Source organism: Oryzias latipes, chromosome 6 (assembly GCF_053564925.1).
Source record: "Oryzias latipes strain Hd-rR chromosome 6, Olatipes_Hd-rR_3.1".
Lineage (NCBI taxonomy): Eukaryota > Metazoa > Chordata > Actinopteri > Beloniformes > Adrianichthyidae > Oryzias > Oryzias latipes.
Genome location: NC_136242.1, coordinates 10,810,170 through 10,829,140, shown reverse-complemented (window position 1 = coordinate 10,829,140; position 18,971 = coordinate 10,810,170). Strand labels below are relative to the sequence as shown.

Below are 18,971 nucleotides of genomic sequence, written 5' to 3'. Positions count from 1 at the left end.
GGGGATGGTACATATATTACAAAAGAAAGATTACAGATGCTATGCATTGAAACTATTCAAAGACAGACAGTTTTAATTAATATGTATGGCCTTTTTGTTTAAGCTATTAGATATAGTATGTAAATAAGATTCTAATTATTTAATTATTACAGGGAAAAAAGTTGTGATAAGGAAAACTTTGATTTGTGAATATGAAATTTACTTGCTTCACCTCTGCATCTGCGAGGACGCGTCTCTTTCTCCGAGCAGAAGCCCCTCCCCCCTGGCGCTCGCGCTCGTTGCCGCGCGGCTGAAATGAAAGCGAACGAGAAGCGGGGGAAATTTCCAGGTTCCTCGCGCAAACCCGCTGCTGACGGCTGAGCGGGGCGGCGGCGGAGTTGCGTGATGATTCATGTGAGGCAGAGATCCGACCTGGACAGTTTCTCTTCTTCTGAAATGAAAGCCGGACTCCACAGACACACCTGCAGCTCACCTGCGGAGCCTCCTGATGATGAGCTCAGACAGAGAAGAGCGTCCCAGCTGATCCCACATCTGTGACACCTGACTCCTGGAAGGTGAGGCTCCTGCTCTCTGTCAGACTTTGTTATGCCTGCTGTTGTAATCACTAAAAGGTTACAAACGTGTCTCCGTGTTTCTACATTTGGATCTTTTGTTCCTCAGATGGCTGCTGACAGCATCATTGTGTTCTTTGACCTGGAGACCACTGGATTGGGTAAGATCAGATTCTGACCACCTGATGTGAACAGGAATAAAAGTTATAGGAGTGTTTTTACATGACAAATATTTGCATTTATATGTGTGTATATGGGTATCTGAAACTGAATATTATCAGAGCAGAGTCATAATGGATAGTGCGGCACTGGATGTGGTAATAAATTAGGTCTTGGGGATGAAGGTGAGAATCGATAAGGCTTTTTTACTTTTTCTCACTCCCTTTCAGGTATTTCTTTTTTTTTTTTCATCTTGTCCTAATTTTTCACTTTTCAAGTTTCTTTTCTTTTAAAATCAAGAAGAGAAATGTCTTCACTTCAGGGTCCAAAATAAAATATCATCACCATCAACAGTGAAGGCACCACATCCACAGCTGTGGCACAGACACTTCCTGCTGTCATCACCAGTTATGTTACGTAGTCTCAGTGGTTTTATTTTAACATCTATTTCAAAACCTTCTCAGATCAGGTCAGATCAGATACAGGATATCAGTCTTTCAGGCCTTTTTCCGGTCTGATAAAGAAAATGCAATGCTGGTACTGTCCTTTACAAGTAAACACACACTTCTTCAGCATCTGAGTAAATCCAAGAAGTTGTGGTATTACTCCCAGGATGCAGCTCAAATTATGAGTTTAAGCGAATGCATAGACAGCTAACTCTTCTGCGTGCGACACTTCCCCCTTTTGGTTTAGTTCATTTTCTGAGATCTTCTGACATTGGAGATCAGAAACACAGCAAAATAAAGAGCGTGCTTATCTTACATATGTTGCACCTTTAGGGACAAATTATTTAAAACTTAGTAGTCTGAATAGACTGTGCTTGAATTCCCACCCTAACTACAGAATCTTTTTTTTTTTTTACGGCGAATCGCTTTTACAAAGTCAAAATCTAATTGATATGAGCGTTTTGCAACTACCATTTATGAATCTACTGTCTTCTGAAGATAAAAATGTTGATGGTTTATTAAAAAAAATACATTTAAATACATTTTTTTGGGGTAAAAATGTTTAGACGCATTGCCTTGCTTATTCGCCAATCTAGTGAGCATCAATGCACATTGGTTTTCCGCAGAGACTTCTGGGAAATTTCTAGGATACTCGATTTCGGAATTGTAAATTTGGACAGCACTACAAAATGGCGAACGCGCTAAATAGTGAGGAGGGAAGGAATTGAGGAGTTTTAGCTAAAGAAGCTGTCAGGCTTTATAATTTTGGATGTGTGTTTCTATAACCGTCCTTTTCTTTCAGACACTACAGTGTGTGACATCATCCAGCTGGGGGCCGTCTGTGAGGGGCGGGTCTTTAACGTCTACACCCTTCCGCGCCGCGCCCTCGCCCCGAGGGCCTCACAAGTCAACGGCTTCACCGTCACTCCTGACGGGCTTTTTCTCCGGGGGAGCCGTAAACAAACCACTCCCCTTCGTGATGCGCTCAACGATTTCCTCAACTTCCTGCGCTCCTTTGGTCGGCCTGTGCTCCTGGCCGCCCACAACGCCAGACGCTTTGACGCCCCTGTGTTCACCAGAGTGCTGGCGCAGAACTCCCTCCTGCTGGAGTTCCAGCAGGTGGTGTGTGGCTTTCTGGATACTTTTTTGCTTAGCAAGAGCCTGTACCCACGTCTGGCCAGTTACTCTCAGGAGTATCTGGTCCAGACTTTTTTAGGGGAATCGTACAACGCTCACGATGCTGTGGAGGACGCCAAAATGTTGCAGGAGCTGTACAGAGCATGGAAACCTCACCCGTCGAATGTTTTGAGAAGCACTTTCAAGGCAGCCAGAGTCTATTGAATTAAAATACATTTCTATAAAACCCCAAAAAAGGGGGAGAAAAAGCTACACTGCTTACTTTTACTAAACTATTTGAAGATGAAACCCTATTTTACTGTTGTGTTGTATACACAAATATGCAATTCATTGTTGAAATAAATGCAATTAAGTCTTAATTTAGTGCAGAATTTCTTCCATTGTTCTATAATCACTTCACTTTGAAGCTTATGCTTACCAATAAAGTTCAAATTATTTTATAGCCTGTTTGCCATCTTAGTTGGGAAAATATAACTTCAATAATAAAGCATGTTGACAGTCAGTTTACTTGGCCTGAGTGGGGGGTGTTACCAAGATGGCGGAATAAGCGGTTACTTTTTTCGGGGCTCCGACGCTTTACCTGAAATAATAACTCTTTCTATATGACAAGTTCAACCAAAGCTAAAGAAAATACCAGCAAAGAACTCTCAAACCGATTCAGCTTGAAAGAGGTTTGTTTACCACTGTTTTCGTTATATTTTTCAAACTTCGACGTGAAGAAATGGCTAACACTAGCAAAGACCATGAGTACTAGTCGCAGGGGTTGCAAGCCAGTTGCCTCTGTGCCGGTCCCAAGCCCGGATAAATAGAGAGGGTTGCGTCAGGAAGGGCATCCGGCGTAAAAATTGCCAAAATAACCATGCGAATCATCCACAACACTTTACACATACCGGATCGGTCGAGGCCCGGGTTAACAACGACCGCCACCGATGCTGTTAACCTACAGGGTGTCGGTGGAAATTTGACTACTGTTGGTCGAAGAAAGAGGGGAGGCAGAAGGGTCCGTGGCCAGAGAGAGAAGGGAAAAGGCAGGAACATAGGTTTGAGAATAGGGACTCTTAACGTTGGCACAATGACAGGGAAAGGCAGAGAGCTGGCAGACATGATGGAGAGAAGGAAGGTAGATGTACTGTGTGTGCAAGAGACAAGGTGGAAGGGCAGCAAGGCACGTAGTATTGGAGGAGGATACAAACTGTTCTATCATGGTGTTGATAGGAAGAGAAACGGGGTAGGTGTGATTCTGAAGGGGGAGTTTGTAAACAGTGTTCTAGAGGTGAAAAGAGTCTCAGACAGGATGATGAGCCTAAAGTTAGAAATTGAAGGGGTGATGGTGAATGTAGTCAGTGGGTATGCGCCACAGGTTGGCTGTGAGTTAGAAGTGAAGGAGAGATTCTGGAGTGAGTTGGATGAGGTCATAGAGAGTATCCCCAGAGGAGAGAGAGTTGTTATTGGAGCAGACTTTAATGGACATGTTGGTGAGGGCAACAGAGGTGATGAGGAGGTGATGGGCAGGTTTGGTGTGAAGGAAAGGAATCTGGAGGGACAGATGGTGGTGGACTTTGCGAAGAGGATGGAAATGGCTGTAGTCAACACTTACTTCCAGAAGAGAGAGGAACATAGAGTGACATACAGAAGTGGAGGTAGGAGTACTCAGGTGGACTACATCCTATGCAGACGAGGTCATTTGAGAGAGGTTATTGACTGCAAAGTGGTGGTAGGAGAGAGTGTAGCCAGACAGCACCGCATGGTGGTGTGTAAGATGACTCTGGAGGTCAGGAAGAAGAAGAGAGGGAAAACAGAAAAGAAGACCAAGTGGTGGAAGCTACAGAATGAAGAAACTTGTGAGGAATTTAGGCAGAAGTTGAGACAGGTCCTGGGTGGTCAGGATGAGCTTCCAGATGACTGGGAAACTACAGCAGAAATTATCAGGGAAACAGGTAGGAAGGTGCTAGGTGTGTCATCTGGAAAGAGGAAAGACGGTAAAGAGACTTGGTGGTGGAATGAGGAAGTACAGGAATGCGTCCAGAGGAAGAGGTTGGCTAAAAGGAAGTGGGATGTAGAAAGGACTGAGGAAGGTAGACAGGAGTACAAGGAAGCGCAGCGTAGAGTGAAGAGAGAGGTGGCAAAGGCCAAACAGAAAGCTTACGATGAGCTATATGACAGGTTAGACACAAAGGAAGGAGAAAAGGACTTGTACAGGCTAGCCAGACAGAGAGACAGAGATGGGAAGGACGTGCAACAGATAAGGGTGATTAAGGACAGAGATGGAAAGGTGCTAACAACTCAGGAGAGTGTACAAAAAAGATGGAAGGAGTATTTTGAGGAGCTGATGAACGTGGAAAATGACAGGGAAAGAAGGGAGGAAGATGTGGTTGTTGTGGAGCAGGAAGTAGCAGAGATTGGAAAGGATGAGGTTAGGAAGGCTCTGAAAAGGATGAAGAGCGGAAAGGCCGTTGGTCCTGATGACGTACCTGTGGAGGTATGGAAGTGCTTAGGAGAGACAGCAGTGGAATTTCTAACGAGGTTGTTCAATAGGATTTTAGAGAGTGAGAAGATGCCTGAGGAATGGAGGAGAAGCGTTCTGGTCCCGATCTTTAAAAACAAGGGTGACACGCAGAACTGCAGCAACTATAGAGGAATAAAGTTGATGAGCCACACAATGAAGCTGTGGGAAAGAGTAGTGGAAGCCAGGCTTAGGAAGAAGGTGGAGATCTGTGAGCAGCAGTATGGTTTCATGCCCCGTAAGAGCACCACTGATGCCATTTTTGCTTTGAGAATGTTGATGGAAAAGTACAGAGAAGGTCAGAAGGAGCTGCATTGTGTGTTCGTAGATTTAGAGAAGGCATATGACAGGGTGCCGAGGGAGGAGCTGTGGTACTGTATGAGGTCGTCTGGAGTGGCAGAGAAGTATGTCAGAGTAGTTCAGGACATGTATGAGAGAAGTATGACGGTGGTGAGATGTGCTGTAGGTCAGACAGAGGAGTTCAAGGTGGAGGTGGGACTACACCAAGGATCAGCTTTGAGTCCTTTTTTGTTTGCTATGCTGATGGACAGGCTGACAGACGAGGTAAGACAGGAATCTCCCTGGACAATGATGTTTGCGGATGACATTGTAATTTGCAGTGAGAGTAGAGAGCAGGTGGAGGAACAGCTAGAGAGGTGGAGGTTTGCTCTGGAAAGAAGAGGCATGAAGGTCAGTCGTAGTAAGACAGAATACATGTGTCTGAACGAGAGGGATCAAGGTAGAAGCGTTAGGTTACAGGGGGCTGAGGTGAAGAAGGTGCAGGAGTTTAAGTACTTGGGGTCAACAGTTCAGTGTGATGGGGAGTGTGGAAAAGAGGTGAAGAGGCGAGTGCAGGCAGGTTGGAGCGGGTGGAGGAAAGTGTCAGGAGTGTTGTGTGACAGAAGAGTGCCAGCAAGACTCAAAGGAAAGGTGTACAAGACAGTGGTGAGACCAGCTCTGCTCTATGGGTTAGAGACGGTAGCAGTGAGACAGAGACAAGAGGCTGAGATGGAGGTAGCGGAGATGAAGATGTTGAGGTTCTCCTTAGGAGTGACCAGGTTAGACAGGATAAGGAACGAGTACATCAGAGGGACGGCTCATGTTGCCTGTGTTAGCGACAAAGTCAGAGAAGCCAGACTGAGATGGTTTGGACATGTTCAGAGGAGGGATAGTGGATATATTGGTAGGATGTTGGAGATGGAGCTGCCTGGCAGGAGGGCGAGAGGACGGCCAAAGAGGAGATACATGGATGTCTTAACAGAGGACATGAAGTTGGCTAATGTTAGGGTAGAAGATGTCCATGATAGAGTGAGGTGGAAAAGGATGATTCGCTGTGGCGACCCCTGATGGGAAAAGCCGAAAGAGAAAGAAGAAGCAAAGACCATGAGTACCATCTAGTGGCTTCAGGACAGACGTGCAGCGAGGGAGAAGTTGAATGGATGGAGGAACAGGAAGACATCTCACAAGATCAAACGAGAGTCAACAGACACCACACACCGGTAAAAAGCCCAAACCCTAAAAAGATTAAAAAGAATGCACCGCAAGAACGCAAGGAGGAAATATCCAACAGTGTCCTCTTTAACGCGATTCAAACCCTGACAACCAAGTTTGACACTCAAAGCGAATATCTGAAAGGATATGAGTTTCAACTGCAAGAGATCACAGATGCAGTTAAACAAGTTAAAGAATCTGTTGATGCAAATACAGCTGCTGTTAAAAGTGTTGTGGAAGATGTGAACCGCCTCAAACTGCAGATGGTGTCTATGCAAAAAGAAAATGCTTCTCTCCGTGAAATGTGTCTAGAACATGCAAGATATAAAAGAAGATGGTCTCTGCGACTTATTGGCCTTCCTGAGAAAGAAGGGGAAATCCCACGAGATGAAACTCTCAAGATCCTTTCCAAAGTGATGTCGGTCAACGTTGAGGAACTACGACACTCAGTGGACACAGTACATCGGCTGGGACAGAAAGGAAAAAATAACCAACCAAGACAGATTATCATCCAGTTTGGAATGAGAGTGGTTCGAGACCAAGTCTGGAGAATGTCAAAAAATGCAAAAATCTGCAAAGATCTAAATGTTCGCTTCAAAGAAGACTTTTGCAAAGAAGACAGGGAGACTCGTCAGCGTCTTTGGCCGAGAGTGGAGGAGGCGAGGAAGAGAGGACTCAAGGCCTTTTTAAAGGACGGATTCGCGGTCATCGATGGTCATCAGGTCACTGCTTGAAACCAACACTCCTTCATCTAGACTGAATGGACAAAGACATCTTCCTGAAGAAGAAGAGAGAAAATAAATCCAAAGCTGGTATGTTATAGTGTTAAATGTTATTACAGCTTTGAGAAAACCGATTAGAAAAATGTGAAATTGCATTATAGCCCTTTATGGAGTTAATTGCTTTCTAGCTATTCTTTATGGTTCTTTCTTTGTTGTCTTTAAATGTTCGTGGTTTTAAGAATGTAACAAAGCGCAAGGCAATTTTTCTTTACTGTAAGGCACAAGTTAACGTGAACTGTTTTTTCTTTCAAGAGACACACAGTAGTGAAGAAGATTTTGATTTTTGGAAATCTCAGTGGGGCAGTGGAAACATTTATTTATCTCATGGAAGTCCTCGTTCAGCAGGAGTGGCAATTTTCTTACATAATTTTGATGGTAAAATTGTTGATCATAAAAGTGACACAGAAGGTCATTGGCTAATGGTTAACATTGAGGTGGACGACACTAAATATATTCTTGTTAACATTTATGGTTTCAATAATAGGACAAAAAATCAGAAATTCCTCACAAACATAAATCACATGATAATCAACTGGAAACAGATGTATGCAACTGACAAGATTATTGTTGCAGGTGATTTTAACGTAGTACCAGATGAAAACCAAGACAGATATCCAACTCAACACAACTCTCCTCGTTTCAATAAAATTATTTCTGAATTTTCTAACCCTCTCGACCTTATCGACATTTGGCGTAGACAAAATCCAAATAAGCTTCAATACACCTGGAATAACTCTCAACACTCTCAACGCTCAAGGATAGATTACTGGTTAGTAACAAGTAATCTAACATCTTCAACCTTGAATTGTAATATCTCCCACTCTCCTCTCACTGACCACTGTGCTATCACTTTGGCTCTTTCCCCTGAAAAAAATCAACCAAAAAATGGAACATCCCACTGGAAATTCAATAATAGCCTTTTAAATAACAAAAACTTTTGTAAAAAAATCAAATCACTTATTCCTGAAATAAAAGAAATACAATACCTGTCTCCTATTAATAGATGGGAGTGGTTGAAATTTAATATTAGAAAAATTGCAATTGTAGAAGGAAAAATTTTGGCTAGAAAAAAAAGACAAGAACAGACTGAAATAATTTCAAAATTAAACACTTTGTGTAATTTAACTCAACTGAGTGAGGAAAATGTCATTGAAATTAACAAATTGCAATCTAAATTAGATGAACTCTATACCGAAAAAGCCAAAGGAGCATTTATTCGTTCAAAGGCAAAGTGGATGGAAGATGGAGAAAAAAATTCAACTTACTTTTTTAACTTGGAAAAAAGTAGACAAAGGAAAAAAACAATCACTAAGCTACAGATAGAAAACTCTCTAGTAGACGATCAAAACAATATTAAGGACTATATCACCAACTTCTATAAAAATCTTTACACTAGTCAATATTCATATCAAAACACACTTTTATTTGAAAGGTTAATCTATGATAAAGTCCCTAAAATAGACAAGACATTTAGAGATCTCATGGAATCTGAACTTACTATAGATGAGCTTGATAAAGCTGTTTCCCAGATGGCCAGTGGTAAATCACCTGGACCTGATGGAATTACAGCTGAGTTCTACAAACACTTTTGGACTGACATCAGAGAAATGTTGTTTGAGGCATTCAATGAATGCATCGACGAATAGATGTTATCACCTACAATGAAAAGACGCATTATTTCCCTTTTACCCAAACCAGGCAAAGATGTGTTATTAATTGATAATTGGAGACCAATCACACTTCTTTGTTGTGACTATAAAATACTAGCACATATCTATGCTAACAGACTGAAATCAGGAATATCTCAGATCATAGACGAATCACAATCAGCATTTATTAAGGGGAGACATATTCACCACCACACTCGCTTCATCTTAGATATATTAGATTACAATCAAATTATTCCTCAGGAAAGTCTTATCCTTTTTTTGGATTTTTTTAAGGCCTTCGACTCATTAGAACACGCCTTTTTGTTTAATGCCTTGAAAACCTTTGGCTTTGAATCAAAATTTTGTAACATAATTAAAATGTTCTACAAAGACATAAGTAGCAACATTGCACTCAACCGAGGTTTCTCAAACAGTTTTCCTGTTAATAGAGGTGTTCGCCAAGGATGTCCAATTAGCCCGCTGTTGTTCATAATTTCAGCGGAATTACTAGCCATCTTTCTTAAATATTCTCCAGATTTTGAGGGTATTAACATTTTCGACAGGGAATTTAAAATTAGTCAATTTGCTGATGACACAGCTTTATTTTTAAAGAATAAAAATATGGTACCTGTTGTTATCAATAAAATACTTTTGTTTTCAAGAGCATCTGGCCTTACCCTAAATCTCAAAAAATGTGAAATCTTACCTATACATACCTGCAATCAAAGTATTATTGAAAACATACCTGTAAAAAGTGAAGTGAAATATCTTGGTCTAATAATAACAAAAAATAGTAATGATAGAGAAAGTGTAAATATCACTCCCAGACTAAAAACAATACAGAAAACTTTAAATCAATGGTTGGGACGTGGCCTATCAATATTTGGCCGCATTCTATTATCCAAAGCGGAAGGTTTTTCAAGACTTGTGTATCCCTGTCACTCATTATATACATCCCCAAAAAACATCAAGTTGTCTAATTCTATTCTCTTTAAATTTATTTGGAAAAATAAGACTCACTATATACGAAAATCACAATTGGTCAGAGATTATAAAAATGGCGGCTTAAAAGCTTTAGATGTTGAATCACAGATTGTGGCTTTTAGAATGAAATGGTTAAAAGGCTGTATTTCCCAGCCTCATTCTATGTGGTATCATATCCCAAACAAACTCTTCGGTAAGGTCGGGGGACTGGAGTTTTTGCTGAAGTGTGATTATAATATTTCAAAAGTACCAATAAAACTATCAAACTTTTACAAACAAGCCTTAGAATTTGGGAAGATGCTTTTGAACCATAACTTCTCCCCTCACAACACTGTTTTATGGAACAACAGATTTATAACTGTAAAGAAATCCTTGTTTATGTCTGAATGGTATGGTAATGGTGTGTATGACTTGATGCGTACTGATGGAAGGCTGTTATCATACTATGAATTTGTAACCAAATACAAGATTAAGGATTCTAGTAACTGTTATAACAAAGTCTGTAAAGCAATTCCCATACCTCTACTTAATCTCATTCAAAACATACTACAATACAATGAAATCAAACCACAACTTTCGGAGCTGAAAATTAATAATATTCCCCTAAAAGATAAAAAATGCAACAATAAATTAATAACTCTAACCTTTAAACAATTAATTTTCTGCAACTTTAGTATAAACAATAGATGCGATTTAGAAACCACCCAAATGAACAAATCTTTTTCTTTATACACAAAGTACCCACTTCCTCCTAAAATGAAAGAAACGCATTTTAAAATAATATCTAAAATTTACCCTGTTGGAGATTTTTTACATAAAAGATTCAAATTTGAATCGGAACCATGCATATTCTGTTCATCTGAAACTGAAACATTAGAACATCTGTTTTACAGTTGCAACCAGGTTAAAATATTTTGGTCTGATATACACAATTGGTTGTCACTCAAAATTTTAAATATTCCCTTTTTTTCCTTATATGATGTTCTTTTCTATATGGAAAATCTGGACCCGGGAATTTCTGATGTCATTAATGTTGTTATTATTTTATGCAAACATTTCATTCATTTGTGTAAATGGAAAAATACATGCCTTCTATTTAGTATTTTTTTGAATTATTTTTCTGATTATTATAAGTGTCTTAAATGCATTCCTAACAAAAACAAGAAAACTACAGTCATTTATCAGAATATATCAAAAGTATTATTATTTTGAATTGTTTTGGCCTTGCCTTAGCCTATTATTTCATTTTTGTTTCTTTTTCTTTCTATATGTGCATTTATAACGTTTGTTCACCCTAATTTGGTTTGTATATGAGCATCTATAAAAAAAAAAAAAAAAAGGCACACACATTGTTAAAAATATTACTATTTTTCGTTTTTTTCAGTCTTATATGTGTGTTTGATATTAACAATTGTTTACTGAGCAAGTAAGTGACTGTGAATGTCTGTAAATTGAAAAATGCAATAAAGTTTGTTAAAAAAAAAAGAAACTTGGCCTGAGTGCGTTTTCACTCCTGTCCGCTAGGAGGAAGTGTTGAGCTTCAAAATTATATTTTCTTACTTTACTTCCGTGTTTGTAAATTTTTTTTTTTTTTTTTTGCAGAATAAAACAATATAATTTTTTTTCAATGATACAGAAAAATAAGATAAAATAAATACAAGACATTAAAATAAAAAATAAATTAAAAGTAAATTTAAAAAAAAAAAAAAAAAAAAAAAAGGGGGTTTACATAGACACTGTAATGATTCTTAGTTTAGGGGGCTATCAAAAAGCTGCAATTTACATATGATACTTTGAAGTTCCATAGCAAGTTTGTTTTCCATGAAGTTTACAGATGAAAAAAAAGAGCAGAGTTCTTTGTGAAACGTAGAAAAAAATGGTTTGATTTTAAGGAAACGACATTTATGTATATAGAATTTACCCAAAATAATTACAACATTCAGAATAAGTTCTGTGCTTTTGTTTTCTAAAATAAACCCAAAAATGATATCCTTAATACAAAACTCTGCTAAAAGTGGAATCTTGGGGAAAAGCCAATAATGTAAACTTTCCAAAAGACATCAGAATAAAAACATTCAAAGAAAAGATGCTCAGTTGTTTCAATCTTCACATGACAAAAAGAACAACAGTTGTCAGAAATTCCAAACCGTTTTCTTAATAATTCCTTGGACGGGTAAATACCTGAAAAAGTTTTAAAGTGGACTTCCTTGGCTTTAGGAGGAATGGGGAGTTTTAAGTATTTAGTTCGTATTTGTTTCTTTTTTGAATTATTAAAATATTGGGTTATATAATTTGGATTTGAGATGTAGGGAAAGGACGTTTCATTAAAATATTCTCTGATTTGAAGGTTTGGGAGTTTGGCAGTTGCTATATTGTGTCCATTAATCAGAAGCTTGGGGACAGTAGGATGTCTGTAGATGTCATTATGAAACAGATCAGAAACTGAGCTCACAACATTTTGAGGAATGGCCTTAATAATTTTTTCAAAATCTTTTCTATTCGTTAGTAAACCATATTTAGCTGTGAAATCATCAAAAGACATGAGAGTGGCATTGTCATTAAGAAGATGCATTAAAGACCAAATTCCATTTTGAAACCATGTTGGAACAAAGATGGATTTATTTCTGATAGTGATGTATCTGCAGTTCCATAGGGGAGTGTTGTGTGGACTGTAATTGTGTTTATAAATGAGCTTCCAATACATGAGAACTTGCTGATGAAAAGACGAAAGTTGAATGGGAAGTTTCTTATTGTCAAAATCACAACTGAGTAAAAATTGGATCCCTCCTAGGCTGGAAAATATTTTATTAGGAACAATGAACCAAATACTATTTTGATTCCTAATAAATGATTTTAACCAGTTTATTTTTAAGGTGCCATTAAGGCTGTTAAAGTCTATGGCTTGAAGACCTCCATCTTCATATTTTTTAGTCAGCGTACCTTGTTTAACATAGTGTGTTTTCCTTTTCCATATGAAGTTAAAATTGACTTGATTAATAGATTTAATGGTTTGTTTAGGGACACCTATAGAATAGGTGGGATATATGAATCTGGACATGCTTTCAATTTTGGTGAAGAGAATTCTACCAAAAATAGAAAGATCTCTCTGTGCCCAGTTATTCAGCAGAGTCGAACATTTCTCTAGTTTGTCCCAAACATTCAGTTTTTCCAAGTCTGTTTTGTTTTTAGTTATATGCATTCCGAGGTATTTAACTGTGTATTTAATAGGAATATTATAAGCATTCAATAATGTACATGGGTAAAATCTCACATTTGTTTAGGTTCAATTTGAGGCCTGAAGCTTTTGAAAAGATGTCAATAGTTTTAAGAATCTTGGGGATGTCATGAAGATTATTCAGGAAAATTGTTGTATCGTCGGCTAGTTGGCTTATTGAAAATTCAGCATTTGCAACTGACAGCTTACCAAAGTCAGTATTTTTGATGAGCAAAGACAGCATTTCTGCTGCTGCAATAAAAAGAAGGGGTGAAATTGGGCAACCTTGTTTTATACCTTTGTTGATGTTAAATCTGTGAGACGTCCCCTGAGGTAAACAAACAGAACTACTGGTTTCATAATAAAAAGTTTTAACTGTATTAATAAATTTGTTACCAAAACCAAAGAATTGCAGAGTTTGAAACATGAAATTATGCTCAATCATATCAAAGGCCTTGTAAAAATCTAAGAATAAAATAAAACCGTCTGTATCTATGAGATGTTCATAGTCAATCATATCCAGAACAAGGCGTAAGTTATTATGAAGTGAGCGACCTTTTAAATACTGACTATAAACGGACCGCCTGTCCGTCTTGGGGGAGGATCCCTCCTTCATGTGGGCACCCCTGAGGTTTATTCGTTTTTTCCGGAATCCCTTTTTTTTGGGAGTTTTTCCTTACCGCGAAGGGGGGTCTAAGGGCAGGAATGCCAGTATAGATTAGTCAGTTTGTTAGTTCATTTTAGTATTTTCCTATTGAACTCTTTGTATTCATGATCCTTTTGATTTCATGTTTTACTTCGAAGCCCATCGAGACAACTGTTGTTGTGATTTTGGGCTATACAAATAAAATTGAATTGAATTGAATTGAATAAAACCGGATTGCGTTTCAGAGATTATTTGGGTTATGTCTGACTTGAGTCTGTTTGCAAATATATGCGTTAGAAGTTTATAGTCAGTATTTAAAAGAGTTATAGGCCTTAAATTATCTAGAAATGTTGGGTCTTTACCCGGCTTGGGAATATGGGTGATTACACCCTGTTTCATTGTATGTGTTAGAGACCCATTTTGAATAATTTCGTTAAACATTTCAAAAAATTAAATCTTTGATATGCTCCCAAAAGAATTTTAAAAAGTTACTGGTCAGTCCATCACATCCTGGAGCTTTATCCTTGGACAGACAGCTTAAGGCCTTCTCTAATTCCTGCAAAGTTATTTCTGAATCACAAAAATTTCTAAAATTGTCATCAATCTTAGGAATGAAATCTTTAATTGTCTGGAAAGAAGTATTATTGTGGGATTCGGAATAAGATGACGAGTACAAATTACTATAAAATGAGCTTATTTCTTTAGAGATCTTTTGAGGATCAGAGCATAATTGATTATTAATATGAAGTTTCTTTATAGCATTCTTCTCTTGCCTCTTCTTTTCTAGATTACAGAAATAAGAAGTACTCTTTTCACCAAGCTCCACCCATTTTGCTCGGGATCTGATGAAGGCTCCTTTCGCTTTTTTAATATAAATATCGTCAAGAGAACATTGTAAAATGCTTCTGCGTTGTTTATCATCCTCATTGAAAACAGGCTTGGAACAAATCTGATTTAACTCAGTCAAAATTTCAGTTTCTTTTTGCTTATAGTGTTTTGCAATTAATTTGCTATGTTTAATGGCAGTTTGACGTAGTTTGAATTTAAAGAATTCCCACTTATCAGTGTAAGATTTTAGGGTTGAATCACTATTTATTGTTTCTAATAATTCAATAACAGCATTACAGAAAGTTTCATTAGTGAGAAGTGAAGAATTAAATTTCCAGTAGCCTCTTCCAAAGGATTTTTGGATTTGAGAGCTGACATTAAGTTCAATCAAACAGTGATCAGTCAGGGGAGCTGCTGAGATGTTAACGTCTATTTTGTTTTGTAGAAGGTTATTTGAGACTAGCCAGAAGTCAATCCGAGATTTTGAAGATCCATTAGGCTTGAACCAAGAGAATGTTTGTCTGAGAGGATTTTTTATCCTCCAGGGGTCAGAAACATTAACATCAAGACAAAAGTCCCGTAAAGTTGGATTAATATGATGGGTATTGAACTTTGAGGGTACTCTATCCAGCCATTCATCTAGAACCATGTTATAATCACCACCAATTACTACAGTATTTGTACAGTACTTATGATTGAGAAGTTTGATATGTTTTGCAATTTCTGTTAATAATGACTTGTTTTGACTAGAATTATTATAGCCATAGACTTTGCAAAGGATCAGAAAACCATCATCAGTTCTAAGAACACAGATGAGCAAGTGGCCGTCATCATCAGAGATATGGGTAATCACTTTGAACGAACAGTTTTTAAAGAGCAAAGCAACTCCAGAAGATTTGTTTGTACCGTGACAGAATAGGATTTTGTCTCCCCATTGATTAGACCAAAACTGTTCGTCTGCTTTAACAGAATGAGTTTCCTGCAGTAGAATGCAGCTGGCTTTCACATTTTTACAGAATAGGAAAATAGATTTTCTTTTTACATTGTCTCGTAAACCCCTAACATTTAAAGAAACAAAGTTAAAATTAGACATGAAACACAAAAAAACAATAACACAAAAATGAACAAAAAGTTACTTACTTAGCTAGTTACTGAAGGTGAAAGTTAGCGGTTGGAATTCAGATCCCAAACAACATTGTAATGCAAAACTAGACCTCAAACTTTTAGAAAAAAATACTTTAAAACTTATAACTTTCAAGTTAACAAAAACAGAGTTTCACTTTCCTCTGTGAACTTAAGGTGTGGAAAAAACGGAGCAAATGAGGTTTATGTTTTAAATAACAAAGCATTTATGATAATTAACTCCAAACGTATAAAGAAGAATAAAAAAAAACACAGCTAGTCTGGAAACAGACGGACTCCATGAGCGTACCCGATGTGGCCCCGATAGTACACGTTCTGTCCCGCAGCTCTCGCTTTCTCCATTTTGGGCCAGACAGCAGCTCTTGCTTCTCGGTCAAATTTGCAGAAATCCTGCTTGAAGAAGATTCCCATCTCTTGACAAACCTTTGCATCTTTAGAAACCTTCCAGAAGATGTTGCGGTAGTGCCTCATGGAGAACTGGATGATGATTTGGCGGTGCCTCCCGGTTTCTTTTCTCCCCAGCTGATGTACTGTATCCACAACCATTTCCAACACCGATGTGTGCTGTGGCGCGATCTTTGCCAGGATCTCCAGGACTTCTTTGCGGGTGTTTTCCTCGCTTTTTTCTTTCAAACCTTGTAACTTCAGGTTCCAGCGCCGTTTATATCGCTCCATCTCCACCACCCTCTCTTTTAAGTCATCATTTTCTTTCCTCAGCACAGAAACTTCTTTTCCCAAATTGTGCACTTTGGATTTGCAGTCCTTTATATCAGCAGCGTTTACCTCAGTGATCTTCGTCAGATTAGCCAGAATCACAGAGTTTTCCCGAAGTCTGCCGTCAAAATCGTCAAATCTCGCCGTCAGTTTTACGATGGCGGCAGTTAATGCTGACAACTCGGCATCACTTTTGTTAGAAACGACTACCTTGTTAGGTGGAATGGAGGGTTTAGTGGGTGTAACCGGGGTTTTCCTTTTAGTAGACAGCGAGGATACTTCCATGGCGTATTCGTGGTCATGTGTTGTCATCTCTGGGTTTTTGGATGCGGGAGTCGGCTTCTCCGATACAGGCTTTTCCCGTGGCATTCTAGGAGCTCTTAATATTGCTGTTGTTGTTTGTCCCACTTCGTTCTTGTCCCTTTACAGTGGTAAGACTTGAGAGTAATACAAAAAAAAAAGCAAAACTAGTTCAGCAGTTTGAAAATGAGGTCAAAAGGGATATTTTGGGACCGGACCGTCGCAGCTCACAAAAAGTTGACCGCACGGACCGCCATCTTAGCTCCTCCCTCCCGGGTTAGTAAATAGGTTAACTTCGTTGTAGTGGTTCACTGTTCAACATTGTTTTGTATTGAATTTTTACATTCAATAAAGTTTGAAAAAAAAAATAGGTTAACAGTTCCGTACTTATTATTCATGGCAACATTTTAACAGGCCACTCTGTAACTTCTTTTTGTGCTTCAAAGCAGAAATAAATCTGTCTGCACCACTTGGGACACAGTTATGTATGTATAAGGTGCAATTTGTGTTATATATATATATTTTTTTATGATATACACATGCCTATGGTTGTAAGAAAAAAACTCTATAGGGAGGGGGAGGGGGGTTCATCTGCTTATTAAAAAAGAAAAATGCAGCCAAACATTAAATTGACTTGTGTCCTCTTTTGTTCCACACTCATGCAGACTAAATCTGTTATAGGATTCCTCCTATCTTATGTTAGAATAAATGAAAAACGTGCAGCTAATGGGGTGTGTTGTCTGCTCTGCAGTCACTCCTTTGTTTTCTGATCAGCCTTTGCTGCATCAGCATCACCTGAAGTTTCCATCCATTTGTTTACAAGCTGAGGTTTAGAATGCAGTGGAGGAAATAAGTATTTGATCCCTTGTTGAGTTTGTTGGTTCGCCCATTTAAAAAGAAACTGACAGTCTGTCATTTTAACCCTTGTGCTATCTTAGATGACCCCACCCTTACATTAACGGGTCATCCCTACCATGACAAAGGTGGATAAAGGTGGATAGATTACATGTAATCCATGGACACCAGTGAAGATCACAAATCATTGAAGAAAAAAGGTTCAGCTCACTGTCTAGTGGGTCTAGATGACCCAACTCCCAATGTTAAAGTGCCTGTTTTGACCATGAGGGTAACAGTCTGGATCCAAGGTTTGATATTTGTACAGTTTGACAAGGCAGCCTGAACGACGACAGGTACCACAGTATTCTGCTGCATCATGCAGTTCCCTAAATGAGCCTAGTTAGTCAGAGGCTCATCTTACAAGATAATGACCCAAAACATAAACCAAAGCTTTCCAGAATGACCTAGAGACAGAAGAATGAAATAGGAATCTTGAAAAGGGGGAGTGGTCAGGAAAGTCTACAGACTTAAACCCCAGAAAGCGGGTTTGGGATGAGTGAAAGCAAAGCAACCTTTAAAAAATTAGATAACATTAGTGGGAACTTCTGGAGGAAGAACTCTGAGGAACTTTTTATTTCTACAGGGGAAAAAATGTCCTATGTGTGCTCAGCTGTTATTTCTAGAAAAGTGGCTTCTTTGACTAAAGAAAACTTTTTTTCATAACTCTGGTTGCCTATTTATATAGTACTTCCATCTCAGGGTACAACAACGAATACTTTCATTTTAAAAATGGAAATGTTGGGCTTTGTCCAAATTCCCTCCCTACTCCCTAACTACTAAAAGAAACTATATAGTGTAGGACTATCTAGTGCCCTGGATTTTAAAAGTCTTCTGGAAAGCATGCTTATTACAGTTTTTAATGGCAAATATGACGTGACACCTAGTATCCATTTCCCTGTAATACTTTGGAAACTGACCTGCTTCGCGAAGAACTTCCTGTTTTACAAAACAGACAATGAAAACAAAGCAGCTGCTATAAAGTTATACTCAGAAACACTGCAAATCTGTTTTTTAATCCTTTGATCGTGTTAGACATGTCAAAGTAGAGTGGAATAGAATAGAATTCAACTTTGTCATTGCACGTCATGAGTACACAAGAGAATGCCATTTGCATTCATCCAGAGTGCTTCAGCAATATAAATATGTATACAAATGCACACTGTAGAATGAAATAGTTATAACAGGTATTAGCAGGTGTTTACAGTGTGCTTAACAGTGATTAACAGTTCAAAGTTCACATGGTGTAAGTGGTAATTCAGTCCATGTGTTATTACTGAGTGTGTGTGAGGATGTAGTCCTTCATGGATGTTGAGACCGTTGTGTGTGTTCAGTCCATGACTGTTACATGTGGTTCAGAGGTCAGGGGTGTGACAGCTGTGCGGAAGAAGACTTCATTGCAAAATGATCCTACCATAAAATCATAAAACTGTGATTAGTTGGCACTGCATACGTAGTTTGAGTAGAATTGAGTAGAAATCCCACAAGCAAAAATGTCATGTTTACCTTCCAAATGACTGCAGTATTACC

The 18,971-nt window shown here is 38.5% G+C and overlaps 1 protein-coding gene across 1 annotated transcript; it reads left to right on the top strand.

Moving 5' to 3' along the window:
- Window positions 1-360: 360 nt before the first annotated feature.
- LOC110015226 (DNA polymerase III PolC-type-like) lies at window positions 361-2,652 on the top strand. The gene is made up of 3 exons (XM_023955612.2): window positions 361-554; window positions 661-712; window positions 1,959-2,652. The coding sequence occupies exons 2-3, from the start codon at window positions 661-663 to the stop codon at window positions 2,495-2,497; spliced, it is 591 nt and encodes a 196-aa protein (XP_023811380.1). The 5' UTR covers window positions 361-554; the 3' UTR covers window positions 2,498-2,652.
- The last annotated feature ends 16,319 nt before the right edge of the window (window positions 2,653-18,971 follow it).